General features: G+C 51.3%; 1 protein-coding gene across 1 annotated transcript in view; it reads right to left on the reverse strand.

Annotated features, from left to right (window-relative positions):
* The window catches only part of LOC142263653 (uncharacterized), a 152375-nt gene that overhangs the window by 114185 nt on the left and 13844 nt on the right, over positions 1 to 24346 (reverse strand). Inside the window, 4 exon segments of the mRNA XM_075332241.1 lie at positions 6353 to 6450; positions 7136 to 7214; positions 7292 to 7389; positions 7626 to 7746. Coding sequence (XP_075188356.1) covers positions 6353 to 6450; positions 7136 to 7214; positions 7292 to 7389; positions 7626 to 7746 — 396 coding nt within the window.

A 24346-nucleotide genomic window follows, 5' to 3' on the forward strand; every position in this document is an offset into this window, starting at 1 on the left:
ATGGAAATCAGGGGCTCTGTAAAAACCAAACCACGATCAGGTAGACCATCAAACATTTCGGCCACAACTGCCAAGAAAATTGTTCAGGATGCAAAGAAAAACCCACAAATAACATCAGCTGAAATCCAGGAGTCACTGAAAACTCACGGTTGCTGCTTCAAGAGACACAATAAGGAGGCACTGGAAGAAAGATGATAATTACTTACCGGTAATTGGATTTTCCAGAGCCACGATAGCACCGTACGTAGGAGAGTGTATCCGCCCCCAGGCACAGAAAAGGGGCGGCACCTCTCCAAAACCCCAGTGTGTTTATAGAACTGTAGAGGTAACCGCCTTATTAATAGACATATCCATCACCAAACAGGAGCAGCCCCCTTGTGCTGTACATAGCTCATACACCATGAGGTCTATAATAGAAATAGGTGTTTGTTTTTTTGTTGTTTTTTTTGTTAATACCATACTTATGAAAGCAGGGAGGGAACTAGCATGCTGCGGTCAGGGCTCTGGAAAATCCAATTACCGGTAATTATCTTTTCCTATCCCATGACGGCACCGTACGTGAGAGAATAAAATAGAAGCATGCTAGGGTGGGACCACCGCCGATAGCACCTCTCTACCAAAGGACAGATCCAAAAGCCCCAAATCTAAACGGTAGTGCTTGAAAAGGTGGAGGGTGATGACCACACTGCGGCCTTACAGATCTGCCCCACTGAGGCATTTGCCCTTTCTGCCCAGGAAGTAGATAAAGCCCTAGTAGAATGGGCCCTAATCACCTGAGGAAGGGGCTGTCCTGACTGAGTATGCCAAACTAATGGCCTCCCTTACCCATCTAGCAATAGTGGACCTGGTGGCCGCTCTCCCTTTATTCGGACCGCCAAAAGAGAATAAACAGGGCGGAAGATTTCCAAATACCTGAGGACGCTTCTCCTGACATCTAAGGAATGGATGACCTGCTCCCCCTGTGAGCTAGGATTTTCACAGAAGGAAGGCAAAACAATCTCCAGCCCACTATGAAATTTGGAATTGAAGGCTGGGCTGGCTTAAATACTATCCTGTCATCCAGAATAGTGATAAATGGAGGGGTAATGGAAATGGATTGCAATTCACAAATACGCCTGGCTGAGGTTCATGCCACCAATAAAGCTACCTTAAGGGTGAGGGATTTGATGGAGGCCAAAGTGATGGGTTCAAATGGGGGTCTTGTGAGGGTATTCAGTACCAAATTAAGATCCCAGGGGGCTTTCTTAGTACCCGCCAGTGGCCTAGATGTAAATGAGGCCCTGATGAACCTGTGCAACCAAGGATGGTCGGCAATTTTCCTGTTAAAGAGTGCGCATAAAGCTGATACTTGTACTTTTAGTGTACTGGTAGACAGATCCCTTTCAAGGCCTTTTTGCAGAAATTCCAACACTTCCGACAGAGGGACCTGTTGCGGCTGCCCCAATAGTCTACGTCCCGAGAATTCAAGTAATTTCTCCCACACTGCAGCATATTTGGTAGAGGTTACTTGTTTCCTGCTACTGAGAAGCGTGGACACTAAAATTGGTGAGAACCCCCTGGCCGTCAGAAGGCCCCGTTCAAGTTCCAGGCTGTTCGGTGTAACCTTTCCACTTGAGGATGAAGGGTCGGCCCCTGAGAGAGAAGATCGTGTGTGTCTGGCAGAATCCAGGGTCTGATACAGACAGTATTCTCAGCCATGTAAACCAGGCCCATCTGGGCCATAAGAAGGCAATCATGATGACTTTGGCCTTCTCCCTCTGAATTTTCCTCGACACTAGTGGAAAGGATGGAAAGGCGTATGCCAATTGGAAGTCCCATGTCTGCAGAAGTGAGTCTATTCCCTCCGGTCCTCCCCTCGGACCTAGGGAAAAGTATCTGTCTGTCGGTTCCCTTGATTTGCAAACAAATCTATTTCTTGTGTACCCCAGAGTAGGAAGATCTGATGAAAAACGTCCTGGTTCAAAGTCCATTCTGTTTGGCTTAATCTGTGACGGCTCAGGTAGTTGGGTACGATGTTGTCTGAACCCTTGAGATGACGTGCCTTGAGTGGTCGTAGGTTATCCTCTGCTCTCCTGAAAATCTTCTGTCTCCATCATCAGAGATCTCGACCTGGTGCCGCTTTGATGATTCAGGTAGGCCACGATCGTGCTGTTGTCTGACAAGATAAGTACATTTTCTCCTGCAATGTCTTCCAGAACTACCTGTATCACTTTCACTGCTGTCAGCTCCTTCAAGTCCGAGGAGCCGTCCCTGAAGGCTAGGTCCCACTCCCCCTGTAGGTATTGATCTTTCAGATGGGCTCCCCAATCCATTGGGCTTGCATCCGTGGTGATAACTACCGGATGTTCGTCGTTCCAGGGAACTCCATTCCTCAGGTTCCGCTCGTCCCGCTACCAATCTAGCGATATGAGGACCTGGTCTGAAAAAAGGAACTTGAGTTCCAGGTCCAGTCCCACTGCTTGAACAGCCAAGATCTGCCCCTGAAGGCTTCTGGTGTGGAACTGAGCCAATTGGACTGCAGGAATCGTGGATTTTAGGGAACATAGCAAAGACATTGCTAGCCTCAGTGACATGTTCGGCCGTTCCTGTGCTGATAGGACTTTTGTTTTAGTTTTATTATTCTTTCCGTCGGGAGGAAACAATATTGAACACAAAGTCCAGAGTGATGCCCAAAAATAAGAACTTAGGCGGGGTGCCATTTTGATTTTGCTTTGTTTATTAGCCATCTGAGATTGGATAGGACTGAGGAGACTTGGTTGACGGCCACCAAACAATCCCTTTCTGACTTTCCCACGATTAAAAATTTAATCAGGTAAGGGACTATTCGAATATAATTTCTCCTCAAACAGAATGCTACATCCGCCACCATCTTGGTGAAAACCCTCGGGGCTGCTGAAATGCAGAACGCGAGGCACTGGTACTGCAGGTGAATCAGTTCCCCTTTATGTTTACTGCCAGCCTTAGATAATTTTGGTGTTCTTTGTGGATCGGGACGTGGTAGTACGCATCTGTCAGTCTATCACCGCCATGTAGCAGAGGGGGAATAGTAGTGCCACTGCTGACTTCAGGGTCTCCATCTTGAACCTCTCCACTACCAAATAGTGGTTCAGAGATATTAAATTGACAATGGTCTAAAAGGACCCATCGGGTTTTTTTTTTCCTTATCAAAAATAGGTTGCTGTAGTACCTCGCTCCCCAATCTGACTCTGGCACACTGATTAATACCTATTTTTCCAATAAGGAGAGGACTTCCCGTTCTAGTGCCCCCTGCTTTTTTGGGGCTACCTGGGAACTTATTACCCGTTGTAGAGGGAGGGAAGAAAAGGTCAGCCTGAGACCCAGGGAGACAGTATGTAGAACCCAAGCCGAGGATAAAAGAGCCTTCCACGGGGGAAAAAGTGACTTAACCTTCCTCCCACCTGGGACTTGGCGTCATTGCCTCTTATAGGTTCCTTTATAGGAGGGCTTGTTGAATAGAACATCTTTTGTCTGGGCCTTATCTTGTGCCCAAGGGCGCTCCCTGTTATCCTTTCAGCTGTTTCTACTCCCTCTCCCTCCTGAACTCCAAAAGGAACCTCTGACCCTGGACCCAGAGAGGGCGGGGAATTTTTGCTTTTGTCCGCTGCCTTTTCCAGGATCTCATCTAAGGCCACTCCAAATATATACTCTCCTTGGCACGGCACCATGCAGTACAGGAGGCAGCGATGGTAGGTTTGAACGCTCCCGCTGTCGCCTCCCAGGTTCCTTTAAGGAAAGCATCTACTTTCTTGTCCAGAGGATCTTTAAGGGAACCTAAATCTTTGAATGGCAGAGCTAAAGTTTTCAAGATCTTGGCATTCGCAGCGTCTATTTTGGGCGCTTTCTCCTAAGACTGGCATAACTCCTCAGGGAAGGGGTAAGTCCTTTTAAGGATTTGGGGGACAGATACCTTCCTGATCGTTTTTTTTTCCATTCCTTGTTATGCTGAGTAGATTTTTATGGACTGGGAAGACTCTATGCTTACGCTCCTCTAGATTGCTAAACAAGGAGTCCTGGACTGATCGCTGCTTCTTCGGGGATTCCACCCCCATAGTAGCTCTTATGATTTTTAGGAGTTTGCCCGTGTCCTCTGCCGGAAAGCATGGTTGATCATACTCCTCATCAGGTGATGATGACTCAGATGTGGACACCAATTCTCCCAACTCCTCCCTGTCTTCCTGAGAGCTATCTTCAGATGGAGACTGAGCTTTACTGGTGGATGCGGCGGGGGCTCCTACAAGGCTCATCTCCCTCTGCACTGTATTTTTAACCTTGTCCTTGATTAAGGACCTAATTTCCTGAAACATGCCCAGATATTCCTCCGCCACTGTCTTTACAATACATGGTTGGCAGAGCTTCTTTTCGGATGATCGTGGTCCGGACTTCTTGTACAAACACACATGCCCGATGTTTGGTCTTTGCTACCGCTTTCTTGGCCTGAATTTATTAGGGACAAAAAGAAAGAGGGGGGAGGGCAGGGTCAGTACATGTCGTAAAAGATCACACTTGCCCATCCTGAGCCCAGGCAGCTACTGCGGTAGGAGCAAGTTTGTGGTCTTCTGCAGCAATGCTAGACGATGAGGGAGGTTCCATCTTGGAGGCCACTTCACCAATAATGCCACAGGAACATGAGGATCTTCGTTTCCCACCTGTTTTGAATCTGACAGGCTCCGCCTCCGATCTAGAAGATGGCCTGTGACGCCATGAATGGTTTGCACCGTCACATCCGCTCTCACGAGCCCTCACCTCACTAAAAGTGGTAGCTGGGTTTGAGCCTGCGCACACGACCGAGTGCTTCCCCCAGCGCATGACGTTGCTTGCGGCTCTGCCCTCCTCATCTCTGGAAGCGGCCACGGTGTCACTGCTCCAGCCGCCCACATGGAGGAACAAGTTCCGGCCAAGACTCCCGTCCTGAAGGCAACTCGTGGCTTCACTGCCCAATGGTTGCCCAAGGAACCCCCGATTCGTGAGACGCTAGGCATGTGGAAGAAGCCGCGCATGCGACCAGCGCGGCTCGTGACACCAGGATCCCAGAGATCTCCTGACCCCCGAGACCCGATCATCTGGAGAAGTCCAGGTAACAGGTAACCACACTGGGGTTTTGGAGAGGTGCCGCCCCTTTTATTTTTCAGAAAGGTTTCCTATTCCTGGGGGGATACACTCTCTCACGTACGGTGCGGTCATGGGATAGGAAAAAATGGGCTGCATGCTCGAATCGCCAGAAGAAAGCCATTACTGCGCAAATGTCACAAAGTATCTCGCTTACCATACACCAAACAGCCCAGAGACAAGCCTCCAAACAGCCCAGAGACAAGCCTCCAAACAGCCCAGAGACAAGCCTCCAAACAGCCCAGAGACAAGCCTCCAAACAGCCCAGAGACAAGCCTCCAAACAGCCCAGAGACAAGCCACCAAACAGCCCAGAGACAAGCCTCCAAACAGCCCAGAGACAAGCCTCCAAACAGCCCAGAGACAAGCCTCCAAACAGCAAGAGACAAGCCTCCAAACAGCCCAGAGACAAGCCCCCAAACAGCCCAGAGACAAGCCCCCAAACAGCCCAGAGACAAGCCTTCAAACAGCCCAGAGACAAGCCTCCAAACAGCCCAGAGACAAGCCTCCAAACTTCTGGAACAAAGTAATTTGGAAACATGAGACCAAGATTGAAATTTTTGGCCACAACCGTAAACGTTACTTTTACGAGAGAGGTTTTGAGAGGTGTCAAAAAAGCCTATGATGAAAGGAACAGCATTCCTACTAAAAAGTACGAAAGTGGATCGCTGATGATGTGTGAGCTAAAAAGGCACAGGAAACTTGGTCAAAGTTGAAGGAAAGATGAATGCAGCACGTTGTCAGCAAATACTGGAGGCAAAATTGCACTCATCAGCCCGGAAGCTGCGCATGGGACGTACTTGGATGTTCCAACATGACAATGATCCAAAACACAAGGCCAAGTCGACCTGTCATTGGCTACAGCAGATCAAAGTGAAGGTTCTGGAGTGGCCACCTCAGTCTCCTGACCTCAATATCATTCACTCTGGGGGAACTCAAGCAAAGCGCAGATCATGCAAGAAAGCCCAGGAATTTACAAGAACTAGAGGCGCCAAGAAGAATGGGCAGCTTACTATCTCACCAAGAAGAATGAGCAGCTTACCATCTGACCAAGAAGAATGGGCAGCTTACCATCTGAGAAAATAAAGAGCCTCATCCACAAAAACCACAAAAGACTTCAAGCTGTCATTGATGTTCCAGAGGGCAATACATGGTAATAAGAACAGGGGGATGGGAACTTTTGAGCACAACTGTACAGATCTGGTCCAGGGCTCAGCGCCATCTACCTGAGGAGTCTCCGGGACATTGTGCTTCTCCTCTGGACAGTCCTGGGGATACAGAGGACGGGGACATCTCGCTGGGGGAATTATTTCCATGAGTCCATCTGTAGGAAACACACAGTGATGGAAAAGATAGATGATGGGGTACTACCGTGTTTTCCCCAAACAGAAGACCTACCCCAAAAATAAGCCCTAGTTGAGGTTCATCATACTAATAGTATCCTGTATAGGCTTTGGACGCTCCTATCAGGAGATGTGAACGTTACTGCTGTACGTTGCCCCATTATGTTTGTGTAAGCCCCGAACATTTATGGTTACATGCCAGCTAGTGAATGCAATGAATATTCACCCCCCTCCCCCGCTCATCCCTCTGCGCTGTCAGTGATTCAGCCAGGCTGCCATATTACTGCCCGAGGATGGCAGCGCTATGCTCACACTAGCCTGCGGCTCTTCTCCCCCGAACGTATCAGTGTGTATTTCTATGCAGAAAACTCGCTCAGGTGAGGAGCCACCGGCCGCTCCGAGGATTGCGATACCATCCTTGCCAGTAATACGGCAACTGAGTGAATCACTGACGCGGCACAGAGGGGAGGTAGAAGGGCATAAACATTCATTTTACATGAAAAGGCAACCCAAACACTGAGACAAATACAAAATATAGAACATCCCCAGAAAATAAGGCCTAGAAAATCTGTTACAGCCAAAAGTAATATAAGCCCCTGTCTCATTTTCAGAGGAAACACGGTAGTAGGCGACCACAAAACAGACAGGACCGTCTCTGCTCCTCACCCTGCGGATCGGCCCATATAGCGAGCGCCTCCTGTGCTCCATGTATAACGGCAACCTGAATATCCATCAGATCTTCACCCTGAGAAGAAACATGTCAATGAGCTCCGGTCCAATCACTTTATGGTCAGATGTTGTGGAGACGTCAGAGCCATCTACCTGATGAGTCTCCGGGACATTGTGCTTCTCCTCTGGACAGTCCTGGGGACACAGAGGACGGGGACATCTCTCTGGGGGATTTCTCCTCCTGGATCCATCTGTGGAGTCACAAAGAGACGGAAAAGATTGTGTCATCTGATAAGGAGATGATGGGAGCAGTAACCAGAGAAGACTGCGATGGAGGAGAATATTGTGTATTTCTCTTTTCTGTAAGTTGCTTCAAAAAAATTCTACAATCAGAAAACGGAAAATTCTTCTAATGATCGTATAATAGAACGACGCGTCAGAGACGTCATCACATCAACCGGAGCCAACAAGAAGCCGTGCCCCTCACCTGATGTCACCGACCGCTGCTCCTCCATCACCACCTCCTCGTACCGCTCCTTGTGTCCTTCCAGATACTCCCACTCCTCCATGGAGAGAAAGACAGCGACGTCCTGACACCTTATAGGAACCTGACAACAACGACACCGACATCACCCAGAATCCTCCAGTGCTTCCTGTATAATGTCCAAGCAGTCACCTCTCCGGTCATCACCCAGAATCCTCCAGTGCTTCCTGTAAAATGTCCCAGCAGTCACTTCTCTCCTCATCACCCAGAATCCTCCAGTGCTTCCTCTATAATGTCCCAGCAGTCACCTCTCCCCTCATCACCCAGAATTCTCCAGTGCTTCCTGTATAATGTCCCAGCAGTCACCTCTCCCCTCATCACCCAGAATCCTCCAGTGCCTCCTGTATAATGTCCCAGCAGTCACCTCTCCCCTCATCACCCAGAATCCTCCAGTGCTTCCTGTATAATGTCCCAGCAGTCACCTCTCCCCTCATCACCCAGAATCCTCCAGTGCTTCCTCTATAATGTCCCAGCAGTCACCTCTCCCCTCATCACCCAGAATCCTCCAGTGCTTCCTGTAAAATGTCCCAGCAGTCACCTCTCCGGTCATCACCCAGAATCCTCCAGTGCTTCCTGTATAATGTCCCAGCAGTCACTTCTCTCCTCATCACCCAGAATCCTCCAGTGCCTCCTGTATAATGTCCCAGCAGTCACCTCTCCCCTCATCACCCAGAATCCTCCAGTGCTTCCTGTATAATGTCCCAGCAGTCACCTCTCCCCTCATCACCCAGAATCCTCCTGTGCTTCCTGTATAATGTCCCAGCACTCACCTCTCCCCTCATCACCCAGAATCCTCCAGTGCCTCCTGTATAATGTCCCAGCAGTTACCTCTCCGGTCATCACCCAAAATCCTCCAGTGCTTCCTCTATAATGTCCCAGCAGTCACCTCTCCCCTCATCACCCAGAATCCTCCAGTGCTTCCTGTATAATGTGCCAACAGTCACCTCTCCCCTCATCACCCAGAATCCTCCAGTGCTTCCTGTATAATGTCCCAGCAGTCACCTCTCCCCTCATCACCCAGAATCCTCCTGTGCTTCCTGTATAATGTCCCAGCACTCACCTCTCCCCTCATCACCCAGAATCCTCCAGTGCCTCCTGTATAATGTCCCAGCAGTTACTTCTCCGGTCATCACCCAAAATCCTCCAGTGCTTCCTGTATAATGTCCCAGCAGTCACCTCTCCCCTCATCACCCAGAATCCTCCAGTGCTTCCTGTATAATGTCCCAGCAGTCACCTCTCCCCTCATAACTCAGAATCCTCCAGTGCTTCCTGTATAATGTCCCAGCAGTCACCTCTCCGCTCATCACCCAGAATCCTCCAGTGCTTCCTGTATAATGTCCCAGTAGTCACCTCTCCGCTCATCACCCAGAATCCTCCAGTGCGTCCTGCATAATGTCCCAGCAGTCACCTCTCCCCTTATCACCCAGAATCCTCCAGTGCTGCCTGTGTAATGTCCCAGCAGTCACCTCTCCCCTCATGACCCAGAATCCTCCAGTGCCTCCTGTATAATGTCCCAGCAGTCACCTCTCCCCTCATCACCCAGAATCCTCCAGTGCTTCCTGTATAATGTCCCAGCAGTCACCTTTCCACTCATCACCCAGAATCCTCAAGTGCTTCCTGTATAATGTCCCAGCAGTCACCTCTCCGGTCATCACCCAGAATCCTCCAGTGCTTCCTGTATAATGTCCCAGCAGTCACCTCTCCCCTCATCACCCAGAATCCTCCAGTGCTTCCTGTATAATGTCCCAGCATTCACTTCTCCTCTCATCACCCAGAATCCTCTAGTGCTTCCTGTATAATGTCCCAGCAGTCACCTCTCCCCTCATCACCCAGAATCCTCCAGTTCTTCCTGTATAATGTCCCAGCAGTCACCTCTCCCCTCATCACCCAGAACCCTCCAGTGCTTCCTGTATAATATCCCAGCAGTCACCTCTCCCCTCATCATCCAGAATAATCCAGTGCTTCCTGTATAATATCCCAGCACTCACCGCTCCCCTCATCACCCAGAATCCTCTAGTGCCTCCTGTATAATGTCCCAGCAGTCACCTCCCCCCTCATCACCCAGAATCCTCCAGTGCTTCCTGTATAATGTCCCAGCAGTCACCTCTCTGGTCATCACCCAGAATCCTCCAGTGCCTCCTGTATAATGTCCCAGCAGTCACCTCTCCCCTCATCACCCAGACTTCTCCAGTGCTTCCTGTATAATGTCCCAGCAGTCATCTTTCCCCTCATCACCCAGAATCCTCCAGTGCTTCCTCTTTAATGTCCCAGCAGTCACCTCTCCCCTCATCACCCAGAATCCTCCAGTGCTTCCTGTATAATGTCGCAGCAGTCACCTCTCCCCTCATCACCCAGAATCCTCCAGTGCTTCCTGTATAATGTCCCAGCAGTCACCTCTCCCCAAATCACGCAGAATCCTCCAGTGCTTCCTGTATAATGTCCCAGCAGTAACCTCTCCCCTCATCACCCAGAATCCTCCAATGCTTCCTGTATAATGTCCCAGCAGTCACCTCTCCCCTCATCACCCAGAATCCTCCAGTGCCTCCTGTATAATGTCCCAGCAGTCACCTCTCCCCTCATCACCCAGAATCATCCAGTGCTTCCTGTATAATGTCCCAGCAGTCACCTCTCCCCTAATCACCCAGAATCCTCCAGTGCTTCCTGTATAATGTCCCAGCACTCACCGCTCCCCTCATCTCCCAGAATCCTCCAGTGCCTCCTGTATAATGTCCCAGCTGTCACCTCTCCCCTCATCACCCAGACTTCTCCAGTGCTTCCTGTATAATGTCCCAGCAGTCACCTCTCCCCTCATCATCCAGAATAATCCAGTGCTTCCTCTTTAATGTCCCAGCAGTCACCTCTCCCCTCATCACCCATAATCCTCCAGTGCTTCCTGTATAATGTCGCAGCAGTCACCTCTCCCCTCATCACCCAGAATCCTCCAGTGCTTCCTGTATAATGTCCCAGCAGTCACCTCTCCCCAAATCACGCAGAATCCTCCAGTGCTTCCTGTATAATGTCCCAGCAGTCACCTTTCTGCTCATCACCCAGAATCCTCCAGTGCTTCCTGTATAATGTCCCAGCAGTCACCTCTCCCCTCATCACCCAGAATCCTCCAGTGCTTCCTGTATAATGTCCCAGCAGTAACCTCTCCCCTCATCACCCAGAATCCTCCAATGCTTCCTGTATAATGTCCCAGCAGTCACCTCTCCCCTTATCACCCAGAATCCTCCAGTCCCTCCTGTATAATGTCCCAGCAGTCACCTCTCCCCTCATCACCCAGAATCCTCCAGTGCTTCCTGTATAATATCCCAGCACTCACGGCTCCCCTCATCACCCAGAATCCTCTAGTGCCTCCTGTATAATGTCCCAGCAGTCACCTCCCCCCTCATCACCCAGACTTCTCCAGTGCTTCCTGTATAATGTCCCAGCAGTCATCTTTCCCCTCATCACCCAGAATCCTCTAGTGCTTCCTCTTTAATGTCCCAGCAGTCACCTCTCCCCTCATCACCCAGAATCCTCCAGTGCTTCCTGTATAATATCGCAGCAGTCACCTCTCCCCTCATCACCCAGAATCCTTCAGTGCTTCCTGTATAATGTCCCAGCAGTAACCTCTCCCCTCATCACCCAGAATCATCCAGTGCTTCCTGTATAATGTCCCAGCAGTCACCTCTCCGGTCATCACCCAGAATCCTCCAGTGCTTCCTGTATAATGTCCCAGCAGTCACCTCTCCGCTCATCACCCAGAATCCTCCAGTGCTTCCTGTATAATGTCCCAGCAGTCACCTCTCCGGTCATCACCCAGAATCTTCCAGTGCCTCCTGTATAATGTCCCAGCAGTCACCTCTCCGGTCATCACCCAGAATCCTCCAGTGCTTCCTGTATAATGTCCCAGCAGTCACCTCTCCCCTCATCACCCAGAATCCTCCAGTGCTTCCTGTATAATGTCCCAGCAGTCACCTCTCCGCTCATCACCCAGAATCCTCCAGTGCTTCCTGTATAATGTCCCAGCAGTCACCTCTCCGGTCATCACCCAGAATCTTCCAGTGCCTCCTGTATAATGTCCCAGCAGTCACCTCTCCGGTCATCACCCAGAATCCTCCAGTGCTTCCTGTATAATGTCCCAGCAGTCACCTCTCCCCTCATCACCCAGAATCCTCCAGTGCTTCCTGTATAATGTCCCAGCACTCACCGCTCCCCTCATCTCCCAGAATCCTCCAGTGCCTTCTGTATAATGTCCCAGCAGTCTCCTCTCCGCTTATCACCCAGAATCCTCCAGTGCTTCCTGTATAATGTCCCAGCAGTCACCTCTCCCCTCATCACCCAGAATCCTCCAGTGCTTCCTGTATAATGTCCCAGCAGTCACCTCTCACCTCATCACCCAGAATCCTCCAGTGCCTCCTGTATAATATCCCAGCAGTCACCTCTCCCCTCATCACCCAGAATCCTCCAGTGCTTCCTGTATAATGTCCCAGCAGTCACCTCTCCGCTCATCACCCAGAATCCTCCAGTGCTTCCTGTATAATGTCCCAGCAGTCACCTCTCCGGTCATCACCCAGAATCTTCCAGTGCCTCCTGTATAATGTCCCAGCAGTCACCTCTCCGGTCATCACCCAGAATCCTCCAGTGCTTCCTGTATAATGTCCCAGCAGTCACCTCTCCCCTCATCACCCAGTGCTTCCTGTATAATGTCCCAGCACTCACCGCTCCCCTCATCTCCCAGAATCCTCCAGTGCCTTCTGTATAATGTCCCAGCAGTCACCTCTCCACTCATCACCCAGAATCCTCCAGTTCCTCCTGTATAATGTCCCAGCAGTCTCCTCTCCGCTTATCACCCAGAATCCTCCAGTGCTTCCTGTATAATGTCCCAGCAGTCACCTCTCACGTCATCACCCAGAATCCTCCAGTTCCTCCTGTATAATGTCCCAGCAGTCACCTCTCCCCTCATCACCCAGAATCCTCCAGTGCTTCCTGTATAATGTCCCAGCAGTCACCTCTCACCTCATCACCCAGAATCCTCCAGTGCCTCCTGTATAATATCCCAGCAGTCACCTCTCCCCTCATCACCCAGAATAATCCAGTGCTTCCTGTATAATGTCCCAGCAGTTTCCTCTCCGCTCATCACCCATAATCCTCCAGTGCTTCCTGTATAATGTCCCAGCAGTCACCTCTCCCCTCATTACCCAGAATCCTCCAGTGCTTCCTGTATAATGTCCCAGCAGTCACCTCTCCCCTCATCACCCAGAATCCTCCAGTTCCTCCTGTATAATGTCCCAGCAGTCACCTCTCCCCTCATCACCCAGAATCCTCCAGTGCTTCCTGTATAATGTCCCAGCAGTCACCTCTCACCTCATCACCCAGAATCCTCCAGTGCCTCCTGTATAATATCCCAGCAGTCACCTCTCCCCTCATCACCCAGAATAATCCAGTGCTTCCTGTATAATGTCCCAGCAGTTTCCTCTCCGCTCATCACCCATAATCCTCCAGTGCTTCCTGTATAATGTCCCAGCAGTCACCTCTCCCCTCATTACCCATAATCCTCCAGTGCTTCCTGTATAATGTCCCAGCAGTCACCTCTCCCCTCATCACCCAGAATCCTCCAGTGCTTCCTGTATAATGTCCCAGCAGTCACCTCTCCCCTCATCAGCCAGAATCCTCCAGTGCTTCCTGTATAATGTCCCAGCAGTCACCTCTCCCCTCATCACCCAGAATCCTCCAGTGCTTCCAGTATAATGTCCCAGCAGTCACCTCTCCCCTCATCACTCAGAATCCTCCAGTGCTTCCTGTATAATGTCCCAGCAGTCACCTTTCCGGTCATCACCCAGAATCCTCCAGTGCTTCCTGTATAATGTCCCAGCAGTCACCTCTCCCCTCATCACCCAGAATCCTCCAGTGCTTCCTGTATAATGTCCCAGCAGTCACCTCTCCCCTCATCACTCAGAATCCTCCAGTGCCTCCTGTATAATGTCCCAGCAGTCACCTCTCCGGTCATCACCCAGAATCCTCCAGTGCTTCCTGTATAATATCCCAGCAATCACCTCTCCCCTCATCACCCAGAATCCTCCAGTGCTTCCTGTATAATGTCCCAGCACTCACCGCTCCCCTCATCTCCCAGAATCCTCCAGTGCCTTCTGTATAATGTCCCAGCAGTCTCCTCTCCGCTTATCACCCAGAATCCTCCAGTGCTTCCTGTATAATGTCCCAGCAGTCACCTCTCACGTCATCACCCAGAATCCTCCAGTTCCTCCTGTATAATGTCCCAGCAGTCACCTCTCCCCTCATCACCCAGAATCCTCCAGTGCTTCCTGTATAATGTCCCAGCAGTCACCTCTCCCCTCATCACCCAGAATCCTCCAGTGCTTCCTGTATAATGTCCCAGCAGTCACCTCTCACCTCATCACCCAGAATCCTCCAGTGCTTCCTGTATAATGTCCCAGCAGTCACCTCTCCCCTCATCACCCAGAATCCTCCAGTGCTTCCTGTATAATGTCCCAGCAGTCACCTCTCACCTCATCACCCAGAATCCTCCAGTACCTCCTGTATAATATCCCAGCAGTCACCTCTCCCCTCATCACCCAGAATCCTCCAGTGCTTCCTGTATAATGTCCCAGCAGTCACCTCTCCGCTCATCACCCAGAATCCTCCAGTGCTTCCTGTATAATGTCCCAGCAGTCACCTCTCCGGTCATCACCCAGAATCTTCCAGTGCCTCCTGTATAATGTCCCAGCAGTCACCTCTCCGGTCATCACCCAGAATCCTCCAGTGCTTCCTGTATAATGTCCCAGCAGTCACCTCTCCCCTCATCACCCAGTGCTTCCTGTATAATGTCCCAGCACTCACCGCTCCCCTCATCTCCCAGAATCCTCCAGTGCCTTCTGTATAATGTCCCAGCAGTCTCCTCTCCGCTTATCACCCAGAATCCTCCAGTGCTTCCTGTATAATGTCCCAGCAGTCACCTCTCACGTCATCACCCAGAATCCTCCAGTTCCTCCTGTATAATGTCCCAGCAGTCACCTCTCCCCTCATCACCCAGAATCCTCCAGTGCTTCCTGTATAATGTCCCAGCAGTCACCTCTCACCTCATCACCCAGAATCCTCCAGTGCCTCCTGTATAATATCCCAGCAGTCACCTCTCCCCTCATCACCCAGAATCCTCCAGTGCTTCCTGTATAATGTCCCAGCAGTCACCTCTCCCCTCATCACCCAGAATAATCCAGTGCTTCCTGTATAATGTCCCAGCAGTTTCCTCTCCGCTCATCACCCATAATCCTCCAGTGCTTCCTGTATAATGTCCCAGCAGTCACCTCTCCCCTCATTACCCAGAATCCTCCAGTGCTTCCTGTATAATGTCCCAGCAGTCACCTCTCCCCTCATCACCCAGAATCCTCCAGTTCCTCCTGTATAATGTCCCAGCAGTCACCTCTCCCCTCATCACCCAGAATCCTCCAGTGCTTCCTGTATAATGTCCCAGCAGTCACCTCTCACCTCATCACCCAGAATCCTCCAGTGCCTCCTGTATAATATCCCAGCAGTCACCTCTCCCCTCATCACCCAGAATAATCCAGTGCTTCCTGTATAATGTCCCAGCAGTCACCTCTCCCCTCATCACCCATAATCCTCCAGTGCTTCCTGTATAATGTCCCAGCAGTCACCTCTCCCCTCATCACCCAGAATCCTCCAGTGCTTCCTGTATAATGTCCCAGCAGTTTCCTCTCCGCTCATCACCCATAATCCTCCAGTGCTTCCTGTATAATGTCCCAGCAGTCACCTCTCCCCTCATTACCCATAATCCTCCAGTGCTTCCTGTATAATGTCCCAGCAGTCACCTCTCCCCTCATCACCCAGAATCCTCCAGTGCTTCCTGTATAATGTCCCAGCAGTCACCTCTCCCCTCATCAGCCAGAATCCTCCAGTGCTTCCTGTATAATTTCCCAGCAGTCACCTCTCCCCTCATCACCCAGAATCCTCCAGTGCTTCCTGTATAATGTCCCAGCAGTCACCTCTCCCCTCATCACTCAGAATCCTCCAGTGCTTCCTGTATAATGTCCCAGCAGTCACCTTTCCGGTCATCACCCAGAATCCTCCAGTGCTTCCTGTATAATGTCCCAGCAGTCACCTCTCCCCTCATCACCCAGAATCCTCCAGTGCTTCCTGTATAATGTCCCAGCAGTCACCTCTCCCCTCATCACTCAGAATCCTCCAGTGCCTCCTGTATAATGTCCCAGCAGTCACCTCTCCGGTCATCACCCAGAATCCTCCAGTGCTTCCTGTATAATATCCCAGCAGTCACCTCTCCCCTCATCACCCAGAATCCTCCAGTGCTTCCTGTATAATGTCCCAGCAGTTACTTCTCCCCTCATCACCCAGAATCCTCCAGTGCTTCCTGTATAATGTCCCAGCAGTCACCTCTCTCCTCATCCCCCAGAATCCTCCAGTGCTTCCTGTATAATGTCCCAGCAGTCACCTCTCCCCTCATCACCCAGAATCCTCCAGTGCTTCCTGTATAATGTCCCAGCAGTCACCTCTCCCCTCATCACCCAGAATCCTCCAGTGCTTCCTGTATAATGTCCCAGCAGTCACCTCTCCCCTCATCACCCAGAATCCTCCAGTGCTTCCTGTATAATGTCCCAGCAGTCACCTCTCCACTCATCACCCAAAATCCTCCAGTGCTTCCTGTATAATGTCCCAGCAGTCACCTCTCCCCTCATCACCCAGAATCCTCCAGTGCTTCCTGTATAATGTCCCAGCAGTCACCTCTCCCCTCATCACCCAGTATCCTCCAGTGCTTCCTGTATAATGTCCCAGCAGTCACCTCTCCCCTCATCACCCAGAATCCTCCAATGCTTCCTGTATAATGTCCTAGCAGTCACTTCTCCCCTCATCACCCAGAATCCTCCAGTGCTTCCTGTATAATGTCCCAGCAGTCACTTCTCCCCTCATCACCCAGAATCCTCCAGTGCTTCCTGTATAATATCCCAGCAGTCACCTCTCTCCTCATCACCCAGAATCCTCCAGTGCTTCCTGTATAATCTCCCAGCAGTCACCTCTCCCCTCATCACCCAGAATCCTCCAGTGCTTCCTGTATAATGTCCCAGCAGTCACCTCTCATCACCCAGAATCCTCCAGTGCTTCCTGTATAATGTCCCAGCAGTAACCTCTCCCCTCATCACCCAGAATCCTCCAATGCTTCCTGTATAATGTCCCAGCAGTCACCTCTCCCCTCATCACCCAGAATCCTCCAGTGCCTCCTGTATAATGTCCCAGCAGTCACCTCTCCCCTCATCACCCAGAATCCTCCAGTGCCTCCTGTATAATGTCCCAGCAGTCACCTCTCCCCTAATCACCCAGAATCCTCCAGTGCTTCCTGTATAATGTCCCAGCAGTCACCTCTCCCCTCATCACCCAGACTTCTCCAGTGCTTCCTGTATAATGTCCCAGCAGTCACCTCTCCCCTCATCATCCAGAATAATCCAGTGCTTCCTCTTTAATGTCCCAGCAGTCACCTCTCCCCTCATCACCCAGAATCCTCCAGTGCTTCCTGTATAATGTCGCAGCAGTCACCTCTCCCCTCATCACCCAGAATCCTCCAGTGCCTCCTGTATAATGTCCCAGCAGTTACCTCTCCCCTCATCACCCAGAATCCTCCAGTGCTTCCTGTATAATGTCCCAGCAGTCACCTCTCCCCTCATCACCCAGAATCCTCCAGTGCTTCCTGTATAATGTCCCAGCAGTCACCTCTCCCCAAATCACGCAGAATCCTCCAGTGCTTCCTGTATAATGTCCCAGCAGTCACCTCTCCGCTCATCACCCAGAATCCTCCAGTGCTTCCTGTATAATGTCCCAGCAGTAACCTCTCCCCTCATCACCCAGAATCCTCCAATGCTTCCTGTATAATGTCCCAGCAGTCACCTCTCCCCTTATCACCCAGAATCCTCCAGTCCCTCCTGTATAATGTCCCAGCAGTCACCTCTCCCCTCATCACCCAGAATCCTCCAGTGCTTCCTGTATAATGTCCCAGCAGTAACCTCTCCCCTCATCACCCAGAATCCTCCAATGCTTCCTGTATAATGTCCCAGCAGTCACCTCTCCCCTCATCACCCAGAATCCTCCAGTGCCTCCTGTATAATGTCCCAGCAGTCACCTCTCCCCTCATCACCCAGAATCATCCAGTGCTTCCTGTATAATGTCCCAGCAGTCACCTCTCCCCTAATCACCCAGAATCCTCCAGTGCTTCCTGTATAATGTCCCAGCACTCACCGCTCCCCTCATCTCCCAGAATCCTCCAGTGCCTCCTGTATAATGTCCCAGCTGTCACCTCTCCCCTCATCACCCAGAATCCTCCAGTGCTTCCTGTATAATGTCGCAGCAGTCACCTCTCCCCTCATCACCCAGAATCCTCCAGTGCTTCCTGTATAATGTCCCAGCAGTCACCTCTCCCCAAATCACGCAGAATCCTCCAGTGCTTCCTGTATAATGTCCCAGCAGTAACCTCTCCCCTCATCACCCAGAATCCTCCAGTGCTTCCTGTATAATGTCCCAGCAGTCACCTCTCCCCTCATCACCCAGAATCCTCCAGTGCTCCCTGTATAATGTCCCAGCAGTCTCCTCTCCCCTCATCACCCAGAATCCTCCAATGCTTCCTGTATAATGTCCCAGCAGTCACCTCTCCCCTTATCACCCAGAATCCTCCAGTCCCTCCTGTATAATGTCCCAGCAGTCACCTCTCCCCTCATCACCCAGAATCCTCCAGTGCTTCCTGTATAATATCCCAGCACTCACGGCTCCCCTCATCACCCAGAATCCTCTAGTGCCTCCTGTATAATGTCCCAGCAGTCACCTCCCCCCTCATCACCCAGACTTCTCCAGTGCTTCCTGTATAATGTCCCAGCAGTCATCTTTCCCCTCATCACCCAGAATCCTCTAGTGCTTCCTCTTTAATGTCCCAGCAGTCACCTCTCCCCTCATCACCCAGAATCCTCCAGTGCTTCCTGTATAATATCGCAGCAGTCACCTCTCCCCTCATCACCCAGAATCCTCCAGTGCTTCCTGTATAATGTCCCAGCAGTCACCTCTCCCCAAATCACGCAGAATCCTCCAGTGCTTCCTGTATAATGTCCCAGCAGTAACCTCTCCCCTCATCACCCAGAATCATCCAGTGCTTCCTGTATAATGTCCCAGCAGTCACCTCTCCGCTCATCACCCAGAATCCTCCAGTGCTTCCTGTATAATGTCCCAGCAGTCACCTCTCCGCTCATCACCCAGAATCCTCCAGTGCTTCCTGTATAATGTCCCAGCAGTCACCTCTCCGGTCATCACCCAGAATCTTCCAGTGCCTCCTGTATAATGTCCCAGCAGTCACCTCTCCGGTCATCACCCAGAATCCTCCAGTGCTTCCTGTATAATGTCCCAGCAGTCACCTCTCCCCTCATCACCCAGAATCCTCCAGTGCTTCCTGTATAATGTCCCAGCACTCACCGCTCCCCTCATCTCCCAGAATCCTCCAGTGCCTTCTGTATAATGTCCCAGCAGTCTCCTCTCCGCTTATCACCCAGAATCCTCCAGTGCTTCCTGTATAATGTCCCAGCAGTCACCTCTCCGCTTATCACCCAGAATCCTCCAGTGCTTCCTGTATAATGTCCCAGCAGTCACCTCTCACGTCATCACCCAGAATCCTCCAGTTCCTCCTGTATAATGTCCCAGCAGTCACCTCTCCCCTCATCACCCAGAATCCTCCAGTGCTTCCTGTATAATGTCCCAGCAGTCACCTCTCACCTCATCACCCAGAATCCTCCAGTGCCTCCTGTATAATATCCCAGCAGTCACCTCTCCCCTCATCACCCAGAATCCTCCAGTGCTTCCTGTATAATGTCCCAGCAGTCACCTCTCCGCTCATCACCCAGAATCCTCCAGTGCTTCCTGTATAATGTCCCAGCAGTCACCTCTCCGGTCATCACCCAGAATCTTCCAGTGCCTCCTGTATAATGTCCCAGCAGTCACCTCTCCGGTCATCACCCAGAATCCTCCAGTGCTTCCTGTATAATGTCCCAGCAGTCACCTCTCCCCTCATCACCCAGTGCTTCCTGTATAATGTCCCAGCACTCACCGCTCCCCTCATCTCCCAGAATCCTCCAGTGCCTTCTGTATAATCTCCCAGCAGTCTCCTCTCCGCTTATCACCCAGAATCCTCCAGTGCTTCCTGTATAATGTCCCAGCAGTCACCTCTCACGTCATCACCCAGAATCCTCCAGTTCCTCCTGTATAATGTCCCAGCAGTCACCTCTCCCCTCATCACCCAGAATCCTCCAGTGCTTCCTGTATAATGTCCCAGCAGTCACCTCTCACCTCATCACCCAGAATCCTCCAGTGCCTCCTGTATAATATCCCAGCAGTCACCTCTCCCCTCATCACCCAGAATAATCCAGTGCTTCCTGTATAATGTCCCAGCAGTTTCCTCTCCGCTCATCACCCATAATCCTCCAGTGCTTCCTGTATAATGTCCCAGCAGTCACCTCTCCCCTCATTACCCAGAATCCTCCAGTGCTTCCTGTATAATGTCCCAGCAGTCACCTCTCCCCTCATCACCCAGAATCCTCCAGTTCCTCCTGTATAATGTCCCAGCAGTCACCTCTCCCCTCATCACCCAGAATCCTCCAGTGCTTCCTGTATAATGTCCCAGCAGTCACCTCTCACCTCATCACCCAGAATCCTCCAGTGCCTCCTGTATAATATCCCAGCAGTCACCTCTCACCTCATCACCCAGAATCCTCCAGTGCCTCCTGTATAATATCCCAGCAGTCACCTCTCACCTCATCACCCAGAATCCTCCAGTGCTTCCTGTATAATGTCCCAGCAGTCACCTCTCCCCTCATCACCCAGAATCCTCCAGTGCTCCCTGTATAATGTCCCAGCAGTCTCCTCTCCCCTCATCACCCAGAATCCTCCAGTGCTTCCTGTATAATGTCCCATCAGTCACCTCTCCCCTCATCACTCAGAATCCTCCAGTGCTTCCTGTATAATGTCCCAGCAGTCACCTTTCCGGTCATCACCCAGAATCCTCCAGTGCTTCCTGTATAATGTCCCAGCAGTCACCTCTCCCCTCATCACCCAGAATCCTCCAGTGCTTCCTGTATAATGTCCCAGCAGTCACCTCTCCCCTCATCACTCAGAATCCTCCAGTGCCTCCTGTATAATGTCCCAGCAGTCACCTCTCCGGTCATCACCCAGAATCCTCCAATGCTTCCTGTATAATATCCCAGCAGTCACCTCTCCCCTCATCACCCAGAATCCTCCAGTGCTTCCTGTATAATGTCCCAGCAGTTACTTCTCCCCTCATCACCCAGAATCCTCCAGTGCTTCCTGTATAATGTCCCAGCAGTCACCTCTCTCCTCATCCCCCAGAATCCTCCAGTGCTTCCTGTATAATGTCCCAGCAGTCACCTCTCCCCTCATCACCCAGAATCCTCCAGTGCTTCCTGTATAATGTCCCAGCAGTCACCTCTCCCCTCATCACCCAGAATCCTCCAGTGCTTCCTGTATAATGTCCCAGCAGTCACCTCTCCCCTCATCACCCAGAATCCTCCAGTGCTTCCTGTATAATGTCCCAGCAGTCTCCTCTCCGCTCATCACCCAGAATCCTCCAGTGCTTCCTGTATAATGTCCCAGCAGTCACCTCTCCCCTCATCACCCAGAATCCTCCAGTGCTTCCTGTATAATGTCCCAGCAGTCACCTCTCCCCTCATCACCCAGAATCCTCCAGTGCTTCCTGTATAATGTCCCAGCAGTCACCTCTCCCCTCATCACCCAGAATCCTCCAGTGCTTCCTGTATAATGTCCCAGCAGTCACCTCTCCACTCATCACCCAAAATCCTCCAGTGCTTCCTGTATAATGTCCCAGCAGTCACCTCTCCCCTCATCACCCAGAATCCTCCAGTGCTTCCTGTATAATGTCCCAGCAGTCACCTCCCTCCTCATCACCCAGAATCCTCCAGTGCTTCCTGTATAATGTCCCAGCAGTCACCTCTCCCCTCATCACCCAGTATCCTCCAGTGCTTCCTGTATAATGTCCCAGCAGTCACCTCTCCCCTCATCACCCAGAATCCTCCAATGCTTCCTGTATAATGTCCTAGCAGTCACTTCTCCCCTCATCACCCAGAATCCTCCAGTGCTTCCTGTATAATGTCCCAGCAGTCACTTCTCCCTTCATCACCCAGAATCCTCCAGTGCTTCCTGTATAATATCCCAGCAGTCACCTCTCTCCTCATCACCCAGAATCCTCCAGTGCTTCCTGTATAATCTCCCAGCAGTCACCTCTCCCCTCATCACCCAGAATCCTCCAGTGCTTCCTGTATAATGTCCCAGCAGTCACCTCTCATCACCCAGAATCCTCCAGTGCTTCCTGTATAATGTCCCAGCAGTAACCTCTCCCCTCATCACCCAGAATCCTCCAATGCTTCCTGTATAATGTCCCAGCAGTCACCTCTCCCCTCATCACCCAGAATCCTCCAGTGCCTCCTGTATAATGTCCCAGCAGTCACCTCTCCCCTCATCACCCAGAATCCTCCAGTGCCTCCTGTATAATGTCCCAGCAGTCACCTCTCCCCTAATCACCCAGAATCCTCCAGTGCTTCCTGTATAATGTCCCAGCACTCACCGCTCCCCTCATCTCCCAGAATCCTCCAGTGCCTCCTGTATAATGTCCCAGCAGTCACCTCTCCCCTCATCACCCAGACTTCTCCAGTGCTTCCTGTATAATGTCCCAGCAGTCACCTCTCCCCTCATCATCCAGAATAATCCAGTGCTTCCTCTTTAATGTCCCAGCAGTCACCTCTCCCCTCATCACCCAGAATCCTCCAGTGCTTCCTGTATAATGTCGCAGCAGTCACCTCTCCCCTCATCACCCAGAATCCTCCAGTGCCTCCTGTATAATGTCCCAGCAGTTACCTCTCCCCTCATCACCCAGAATCCTCCAGTGCTTCCTGTATAATGTCCCAGCAGTCACCTCTCCCCTCATCACCCAGAATCCTCCAGTGCTTCCTGTATAATGTCCCAGCAGTCACCTCTCCCCAAATCACGCAGAATCCTCCAGTGCTTCCTGTATAATGTCCCAGCAGTCACCTCTCCGCTCATCACCCAGAATCCTCCAGTGCTTCCTGTATAATGTCCCAGCAGTAACCTCTCCCCTCATCACCCAGAATCCTCCAATGCTTCCTGTATAATGTCCCAGCAGTAACCTCTCCCCTCATCACCCAGAATCCTCCAGTGCTTCCTGTATAATATCCCAGCAGTCACCTCTCCCCTTATCACCCAGAATCCTCCAGTCCCTCCTGTATAATGTCCCAGCAGTAACCTCTCCCCTCATCACCCAGAATCATCCAGTGCTTCCTGTATAATGTCCCAGCAGTCACCTCTCCGGTCATCACCCAGAATCCTCCAGTGCTTCCTGTATAATGTCCCAGCAGTCACCTCTCCGCTCATCACCCAGAATCCTCCAGTGCTTCCTGTATAATGTCCCAGCAGTCACCTCTCCGGTCATCACCCAGAATCTTCCAGTGCCTCCTGTATAATGTCCCAGCAGTCACCTCTCCGGTCATCACCCAGAATCCTCCAGTGCTTCCTGTATAATGTCCCAGCAGTCACCTCTCCCCTCATCACCCAGAATCCTCCAGTGCTTCCTGTATAATGTCCCAGCACTCACCGCTCCCCTCATCTCCCAGAATCCTCCAGTGCCTTCTGTATAATGTCCCAGCAGTCTCCTCTCCGCTTATCACCCAGAATCCTCCAGTGCTTCCTGTATAATGTCCCAGCAGTCACCTCTCACGTCATCACCCAGAATCCTCCAGTTCCTCCTGTATAATGTCCCAGCAGTCACCTCTCCCCTCATCACCCAGAATCCTCCAGTGCTTCCTGTATAATGTCCCAGCAGTCACCTCTCACCTCATCACCCAGAATCCTCCAGTGCCTCCTGTATAATATCCCAGCAGTCACCTCTCCCCTCATCACCCAGAATCCTCCAGTGCTTCCTGTATAATGTCCCAGCAGTCACCTCTCCGCTCATCACCCAGAATCCTCCAGTGCTTCCTGTATAATGTCCCAGCAGTCACCTCTCCGGTCATCACCCAGAATCTTCCAGTGCCTCCTGTATAATGTCCCAGCAGTCACCTCTCCGGTCATCACCCAGAATCCTCCAGTGCTTCCTGTATAATGTCCCAGCAGTCACCTCTCCCCTCATCACCCAGTGCTTCCTGTATAATGTCCCACCACTCACCGCTCCCCTCATCTCCCAGAATCCTCCAGTGCCTTCTGTATAATGTCCCAGCAGTCTCCTCTCCGCTTATCACCCAGAATCCTCCAGTGCTTCCTGTATAATGTCCCAGCAGTCACCTCTCACGTCATCACCCAGAATCCTCCAGTTCCTCCTGTATAATGTCCCAGCAGTCACCTCTCCCCTCATCACCCAGAATCCTCCAGTGCTTCCTGTATAATGTCCCAGCAGTCACCTCTCCCCTCATCACCCAGAATCCTCCAGTGCTTCCTGTATAATGTCCCAGCAGTCACCTCTCACCTCATCACCCAGAATCCTCCAGTGCCTCCTGTATAATATCCCAGCAGTCACCTCTCCCCTCATCACCCAGAATAATCCAGTGCTTCCTGTATAATGTCCCAGC

Source organism: Anomaloglossus baeobatrachus, chromosome 1, assembly GCF_048569485.1.
Source record: "Anomaloglossus baeobatrachus isolate aAnoBae1 chromosome 1, aAnoBae1.hap1, whole genome shotgun sequence".
Lineage (NCBI taxonomy): Eukaryota > Metazoa > Chordata > Amphibia > Anura > Aromobatidae > Anomaloglossus > Anomaloglossus baeobatrachus.